General features: G+C 33.9%; 1 protein-coding gene across 2 annotated transcripts; it reads left to right on the top strand.

Annotated features, from left to right (window-relative positions):
* Positions 1 to 4,868: 4,868 nt before the first annotated feature.
* LOC145011385 (lanC-like protein GCL2) lies at positions 4,869 to 8,061 on the top strand. Of its 2 annotated transcripts, XM_078970094.1 has the most exons (7): positions 4,869 to 5,011; positions 5,109 to 5,245; positions 5,365 to 5,543; positions 5,688 to 5,799; positions 5,861 to 5,977; positions 6,047 to 6,361; positions 7,616 to 8,061. In XM_078970094.1, the coding sequence occupies exons 1-7, from the start codon at positions 4,897 to 4,899 to the stop codon at positions 7,952 to 7,954; spliced, it is 1,314 nt and encodes a 437-aa protein (XP_078826220.1). In that variant the 5' UTR covers positions 4,869 to 4,896; the 3' UTR covers positions 7,955 to 8,061. The 2 variants fall into 2 exon arrangements, with proteins under 2 accessions (XP_078826220.1, XP_078826221.1); XM_078970095.1 differs by having other exon boundaries at positions 4,894 to 5,245.
* Positions 8,062 to 8,922: the final 861 nt, after the last annotated feature.

The raw sequence follows: 8,922 nt of genomic DNA, 5'->3' as shown, positions 1-8,922 counted from the left end.
TAGACACACATATGAGCTATCTAATGGAAAAGTGTATAATTTCGAGAAGCCTTGATAAAAGATTATCAAAGAATTGGGTATTAGAAATATGAACTTAAAGAAATTCAATAGGCATTGTTTTTCTGAAAGTTAAGTTGTTTCTAAATACATGCCAAAGCTAGTGGGAGCATAAACATTATGCTTAAAATAATCATCATGATAGTGGGAGCATAAATGTTATGATTGTATGATTATTATGGCAAGTGTTGCAAGTTAGAAATATTAATTATAGAAAACAAGAGTCATATTTTGCAAAGTTGTAAGGGTTGAATAGTTGTTTTACTATAATTAAGGGAGAGAATATTATGCTTCATTTCAAATCTAAAGGCTTAGGTTGTGGAATGTTAATATTTTTTAGTCAAAGATACATAGTGTGTTCTTCAATTTTGATTATGATTACGACATTCCTCTTCATAGTTCGAAATGTGAGAACATAGCACATAAAATATTATGGCAGAAGATTGATAAAATATTAAATCTTCATGTAAGACATTATGCATCGTGTCCCATACGCTTCAGGTATATGATCGATTGCAAATGTTATAATATTTGACCATTCTAAATTTTTTCCAAATGTCTAGCGCATTTAGAGAGAAAAAGAACAAGAATCGGTTTTGACTAAGATAATTAAACAACTATCAAAGGACGATCCAAAGCTTGCTGAGGATTGGTCGCTTGTGAGTAGTTGGAAGTATGATATTAGATGGAGTATATCGACATTATTATGAATAGATAAGATTCTATCAAGAATGAGTTGTTATATGGTAAGTATGGAAAGGTTTCCATATTAGGAGTTAAATATTGAGAATCTATGTCTAGATTAGAAACTTTATGTAAAAGGATGTTCAAAGGAATGTACTTTGAGTGAGAGACATCATATCTATGGAATTGTCTTGTAACAATTTCCGATAAAGATCTTTGTAATTTCATTGGCAATAGTCATTGTGACCTTAGTGCAGTGACATTACAAAAGGATCATTGCATAAAATGTTAGAATCTAGCATATTCTATAAGTGGCAAGAATTTGATATTCTTACACTTGTGATAAGGAGTGGGAGTTGTGGAATGAGTATGATTGGAAATGTATTCATTTGATCTATTTCACAAAGTAAGAACCATAGGTAAACATTGTGTGCATGCTGAGAGCATGGGAAAAGTGTTGTAATTCAAGTAAGAAGTTGATTACCTGAAACAACAAATAATGAGTAATCGATATGGTGATAAATAAAAGGTGTTTTATTTATACTCAAATATTTGAGGCCATATGGGATCAGTATTATTCTTGTGTTTCACTTTGCATGTTTTGACTTCCTGAATAATTTAATTGGTTAAGAACAGTCAAATTATTCGAACGGGCCACATTCGTCCATATGTTGGAAGTAGGTATGAATGAAGACTTTCGTGAATTGGTGTGTGGATTGTCTAAAGAGAATTAGACATAAGCAAATGTTTGCTGCAACGTTCATGAGTGCTTATGAATTTGATTTGAGCATTGGATTAAACCCACGCTCACTTGGATTACTTCATGGATTTTATCACGAGTGATTGGTGAGACAATAACATCTTATATTTTTGAAACCGAGATGTGTGAGTTGTATCTTGCGAGTCGGTTGCACATTGATAATATGTAAACACACCAGTAACTTGGTGTTATAAAACATATTGTTGTGTGTGATTCGGTGAGTGAGTGAAAGAAAGCATTGAGTCAAAGTTTATTCGTTCCTTTTATCCAAAGTAGGATAAAAGCGATATCTGTTGGCCCCTCGATGATTTAGTGATGACACCTAAGCGCTTGGCCAAGCCGGGACTAAGTTGATGTGTTCAATTGTAGTCTGTTATCAGTCGTCATAAATCTGAATTCGGGAAACAACACATAGACAGAGAGAATGATTTAGATCCATGTCTCAATCTATACGATAATATCTAGAATGGAGGAATATATGATCCCTTATCTTAAGGACACGCGTATCTGATAAGATCAGAGTTGACAGCGGCTTTGGAAAGCTACGATTGCAGATCAGGATCTGAGGTCATATGCATAATAGTTATTAGACTTATCCAAGTGGGAGACTGTTGGATTAGTGTCTAAGTCCATAACTATTTTGGTAGGTACTTGACCCGATGGTGCATGGTCCTTTTGGGTTGCCTTCACCAAAGCAACTTGATAGGATGAATTATGGAGAGAAAGGATTATATATGATTTATTAATAAAGGAAAAATCAGATTGTTTAATTAATATTAGTCAAGAATTAATAAGAATTAAGTTTGTGGCTAAAAGAGATTAATTAAACTTAAGGGACTTGAACTGTCAATTGTATGATAGTTGAATATTGAGCTAATGGACTCCATATTAAAGGGGTGGACGAATTCTATGGGGAAACCCATTAGAAATCGTCCTAGGGCCTTTCAGGAAGGAGTCCATGGGTTGCTTAGGGCTTAAGCATCCAAATTAGGGTTTTCTTGTTAGATAACCCTAATAGCCTCACTATTTAAAGAACCCTTATGCCCCAAAAACGTGGTGAACTAATTGGTTAGGGTTTCCACACGTTTTTGGTAGCCTCCTTCTCTTCTCCTCTTCATCCTCTTGCTCTTGGTGTTTGTGAACCATTAGAGAAGTGACATTTGTGACTCTAAGCTTTCTAAAGTCAATACAAGAAGGATTTGAGATTGTTATTGCTACATAACAATCAAGGTTTGATCTAAACCCAAATTTATATGTTATATTGATTATCGTATACTAGATCTAGGGTTTATAGTCTTGGATGAATTGCATGTATAATAGAGAAACCTAGATCCAAGCATTAGGGTTTTATATAAGCATATAGGATGTTCTTATGGCCTAAACCCAACACTTAGACACTAATCTAACACTTTGTTGTGGACTTTCGTCAAATGTGGACTCTCATGTTCAAGGATACAATACAACAAAAGAAATATGGGAGAATATAGTGGGATGGGACGTAGACTTAGACTATCCCATATACCCTTCACAAGGGACGTCCATGGCAACAATGACAACCCACCACAACCGTGCACACCTTTCTGTGTATGTCGTGGTGGTTTTGATATTGTGAATTGTGGTTACCACCACAATGTAGGACGACCAATCATCTTTCTTATATTCTCTCTTCTATACTCTCTTTTCCTGCAAGTGTTTGTGGTTTGTGATATGTACACTAAAGTTGGTTTAGAAAAAATGATGATGAGGTGGAAGGAGATAAAGGCCGAGGTGAAAGGAAACCACGGCCATGGCCATGGTACCCATACTAGATATTTTTTTGAATGGCTAACAATTCTTAGCAAAAAAAAAAGGCCTAAGCAAAGAGCTCAAACAATTACTAGAAAATAAAATAGGAAACATACACGAATTAAACCGGTCATTTTTGCTAAGATTTGATCTATCATTAATCTAACTGAACATGAAAATATCAATGTTATCCACTATTTTCATGATTGCTTACCGTTTAATCTCGAAAGACAGTGTCATCCCAAGCCTTCTATATAAACCATAAAGTTGTGTACACAAGAGAGAGTCTCAATTTCTTCATTTTAACTCCACCTGTGCACGAATTTACTATAACAATCAACTCCGAACAAGTGAAAGGCTCCCGAAGGAGAATAGAAGACCACTCTAACAACCAATTCCACAAAGAAAGTACGATCCATATCTTCCTCCATGTAGTGATAAAAAGGACATAAAAGCAAATTCATCACAATCCCTCTCTTTAGTAAGTTTGCATAAGTTGGTATTCTATTATTAAACCACCGCCACACAAAACAATTGATATTTAAGGGAGTAAATTACTGAAATCGTCCCTATGGTTTGGTCAAAATTATACGTTTGGTCCTTAACTTTTTTTTTGTTTTTTTTTTGCAAACAGATTGTCCCTATGGTTTAATTTTATTGTTTTTTTCGTATCTATGGTTTGGTCAAACTTTACACGTTTGGTCCCTAACTTTATGTATGTAAGGGACGAAAAATGCAAAAAAAATCAAACCATAGGGACGATCTGAGTGCAAAAAAAGTAAGAGATCAAACGTGCAATTTTGATCAAACCGTAGGAACGATTTCAGTAATTTACTGATCCATTTGATCAAACTAAACACAATTACATTGACTCTTGAATTGCTATAATATTTCTAACATCATCGAGAAAGAGCCACCACTTCCGCCTACTTGCAAATCCAATAGATTCTATAAAACAGAAAATTAATGAGCCCCTCTCTCTCTCTCTCTCTCTCTCTCTCTATATATATATATATATATATATATATATATATATATATATATATATATATATATATATATATATATATATATAAAATTGTATTGCCTAATTCTAACACCACCGCGAGTCCAAAACAACTCCATAAACAAAAATTTTCATTACCAAATAGTCATTGTTTGTCTCAATTCCATATAAGTTTGGACAACGATCTTTTGAAGTCACGTCTCCAACATCAAATGTCTTTCCAAAAAAATGTTCTATCGCAAATACCCACCACTCTTTAAATAGATCAACGAAAAGTTACACCTTCAACATCCAACTCCATATCTATCTAAGAGATATTTGACCACTTGTTTTATAGATTTCTTGGCAAAGTTTTACCCATTAATATCATTAATAAGTTTGAGATTATGAATAAAATGCATACAAGAGCACCAAAAGTAGTCATACCCGCTTGCCACCACCACTTGGCAAGAACCAAGTTGGCCGAGCTAGATGACCTTACCGGATTAACCTTACTACATTCTACAGGGGCTGAAATAGATATAAGCTAGAAGTTTAGGGCCTAGGAGTAAAATACAAGAAAGATGCTTCTTGGGAAAATCCGTTCAAACTTCAAAGAGACACCATGGCAAAGAGGATGCTTCTGTCATGTTTACCGCAATCTCAGCTAAAGCTTCAATGGTCTACGCGTGTCTCGTCATTGATGATTTCAGTCAAACGGTCCATTCGTGGCTGCTATGGTATCTCCTTCAAAACTCGCATCGTCTCAGACTCTCTGAACCATCAGAATCCCAGCAAAAAAAATGACAGACAGATACTTTAAGAATTTCATGTCAGATTTTGTTCAGGAGAAAGCAACAGTACCAGGAATCGACGAAGATAAGCAAGAAGATTCTTTGTTGAAGCTTCTTGCTTTGCCTTACCCCACTCTCTCCGAGAAACTCAAACGCGCCGCCTTGGATCTCAAAGAAACTGTAATTCCTCTCCCTCTCTCTCTGATTATGTTTGTATGTACGTTTAATTTTGAATCATTTGATGAACAATGCGAGTAAAACCGGTAAGCTCACCAGGTGTTTGTGAAAATGCCCCACAGATAGTGGTGAAGACATGGGGCTTTACAGGGCAAGATGTCAAAGACTTTTCCCTATATACAGGCTCTCTTGGAACTGCTTTCTTGCTTTTGAAATCCTATCAAGTTACCAACAACAAAAGCGATCTCAATCTCGCTTCTGAGATTATCAAAGCTTGCGATTCCTCTTCTTCCAGTTCCAGGTTCGCTATCGTATCATGATTACGATCCATTTACGTCCACTTCTCTTACATCTAGCATCAAAAATCTCACTCAAAATTCAACTTCTTGACCCTTAATCAAACAATATTTCGCCAAATTTGAATATGACGACACCAAATTTGTAGGGTTGTCTCTTTTTTACTTGGACGCGCTGGAGTTTGTGCACTCGGTGCTGTTGTCGCAAAGCACCAAAGCAATGAGCAAATGGTTGATTACTATTTAACCCAATTTAAAGAGGTAAAATTATTTGATTTCAATTTCTTCCCAAACGATATACACTTATATAATAATATGACAGATGAAGTTAAGTGAAGATATACTAGATGAAGTAATATTTGGTAGAGCTGGATACTTATCAGCATGTCTCTTTCTTAACAAAAACTTAGGCCATGAAACAATTCCATCTTCCCATACTGTAAGTTTGCCATTCTCAGTTGCTTTAACTTTTTCATTTTCGAATACTGACAATTTATTAAATCAAAAGGGTGTAGTTATCGATAAGATGATTGAGAATGGAAGAAAACTGGGTGCAAAGGGAAAATGCCCTTTGATGTTTGAGTATAAAGGTGAGAGGCAGTGGGGAGTTGCACATGGGTTAGCTGGGATCTTGAATGTCTTAATGCGTTTTGAACTTAAATCGGATGTGGTTTTGGATGTGAAGGAGACTCTTAAGTATATGATTAAGAATCGTTTTCCAAGTGGAAATTACCCAAAACAAGAAGATATGAAAAGTGATCTTCTTGTGTATTGGTGTCATGGTGCATCTGGAGTTGCTCTCACATTAGTTAAAGCAGCTGAGGTAATCCCTAAAATGTTAAATAATTACGAGTTTTGTGACATTTTGTATCGTTTTCCTTTAATGAAAATTTGTTGTTTTTAACGTAATAGACTTGTTGAAATGACTTTATTAAATGTAAACCGTGTTTCAGCTTTATTACATTGAAAAATGAAACATGGTTACTAATTAATAAAATTGTTTTCCAGCAACATGTACTAAAATTTCAAAATTAATTAAAATGGAACAAAAAGATAAAGTATTTTATGAGGAACAAAATTGAAAGTTGAATTGTTAATTTTTGAAAATGATACGGAGGTGGAAAAAAACTTAGTTACTATTAAGGTTGTGTTAGGCGTGTCACAACTAGCTGAAAGGCTTAGATTATTTTTCGAGCTTTTTTAAGTTTTCATGTTTGGCAAGCTAAAAAGTAATTTATAAGTTAGCTTTTTAAAAAGCTATTTAGATTAGCTTTTTAGGGGTTTTTTTAAAATTTTTCCAAATATACACCTTAATTAATTATAAAAAACACATTCTTTTAAATGTCTTTCTTTGTCATTTCATACTTTTCAGCTAACTTTTCAGTTAGTTTTACCAAACGTTATTTTTTTATCAGCTATCAGTTAGTTTTTTATTTAACAGCTAATTTTTCATCTAACAGTTAGCTTTTCAGTTAGTACGCCAAACATAGCATAAGTGACATTGCCCTCCTAAAAAACTTGGGACTAAATGCAATAAATAGCAAACACACGAATAGTCCCTATGGTTTGGGGTAATTTGTAGGTTTGGTCCCTAACTAATTTTTTTTAACTTTGAAGGTTCCTACTGTTTGTTTTTTGTTGCGTGTTTGGTCCCTATGTTGCCTAAAAAGACTGTTTTACCTTTAATTTTTTAATTTGTTTAAATGAACACCTCCAACCTCACCCCACCCGCACCTCACCTTATCTTACCTAAAAAGACTACTTTATTTTATTTAAATAAGAGCATAATAGTCCTTTTAGATAAGATAGAGACCAAACGTGTAACAAAAACAAACAATAGAGACCAAACGTGTAAATTACTTCAACATATAGGGACCATTCGTGTAATTTACTCTTTTTTTTTCTTATGACAACATTAAAGTTTCAATAAATCTACTCTCGCCGTAGTGAAAATTGCTTTCTACTTGGTCGACATTGCAATAATTGAATAATAGAATTCCAAACTACAATGTTGTAACAAGGAGAAATTAAAAGTAGATGCGATTTCTTGCATTTAACCCTAAAACTTAATAATTAGGTTTTTGATGATAAAGAGTTTCTCGAAGCGGCAATCGATGCATCCAAAGTCGTGTGGGAGCGTGGATTACTGAAAAAAGTCGCAATTTGTCATGGGATAAGTGGGAATGCATACGTGTTCCTCTCTCTTTATAAAATGACAGGAAACGTGGAGTTTTTACACAAGGCGAAGGCGTTTGCGTGTTTTTTACTTGATAAATCTCACAAACTCATATCGGAAGGCGAAATGCATGGAGGTGATAATCCATACTCGTTGTTTGAAGGAATTGGAGGCATGGCCTATCTCTTCCTTGATATGACCGATCCGACGAATGCTAAATTCCCTACACATGAAGTTTGAAAAATGTTGTATTTGGTAGAGATGGTGTAGTTTGTGTGGGTTTAATAAAATAGTTTTGCATTTATGTAGTGTGAAATACAAGAAATAACAATGTGTTTTTATTTTTATTTATCTGTGTATTATAGTATCTTATTTTTATTTGTGTGCGAATGGTTATTTTTCTAGCGTTTTGTCAAATGTGAGTGCGATGTAAATCAGATATACAACATAATATCTTCTAGGTTGTTGGCATAGATCACAAAGAGATAAATACCAATAGTGGTATTTTCATAAATATTTATAAATTTCGATGATATAATTTAAAATAAGAAGAAATTATTAATTTAATCGTGAATTTCTTTATTCCTTGGAACATCTTTCAATTGAATGTTACAATAAAGGAGTTTCATGTAATTATAAATAAGTATTATGTTCTTATATACTAGTGTGTATTTTATACGAGAATAAATTACACGGTTCCTATGGTTTAGAGTAATTTGTGCGTTCGGTCCTTAACTTATTTTTTTAATTTGTAAAGTCCCTACTGTTTATTTTTGTTATGGGTTTAATCTTTACTGTTTGTTTTTATTACGCGCTTGGTCTCTGTTTTATTTAAAAAAACTTATTTAAATAGGAAAAAATGATAGGGTAGGTAACGTAAGGTGAGGGGGTGGAGTTGGGGTGTGTTTATTTAAATAAATTAAAAAATCAATGGTAAAATAGTTTTTTTTTAGGTAAGACAGGGACCAAATACATAACAAAAACAAACAGCAACAACCTTCCGAGTTAAAAAAATAAATTAAGGACCAAACGTGTAAATTACCCTAAACCATAGGACCATTCATCTAATTTATTCTTTATACAATTATATTATGCAAAATGCACTTACACTTCACGTTCTTTCCTCTAACCAAATAAATAGGGGCCTTGATCTACAAACCTACGTATGGCCATACACATGCACAAAGGGCCTAAAACAATGGAGCCAA

Source organism: Lactuca saligna, chromosome 8 (genome assembly GCF_052625555.1).
Source record: "Lactuca saligna cultivar CGN05327 chromosome 8, ASM5262555v1, whole genome shotgun sequence".
Taxonomy (NCBI): Eukaryota; Viridiplantae; Streptophyta; class Magnoliopsida; order Asterales; family Asteraceae; genus Lactuca; species Lactuca saligna.
This window is presented reverse-complemented; position numbering and strand designations above follow the sequence as displayed.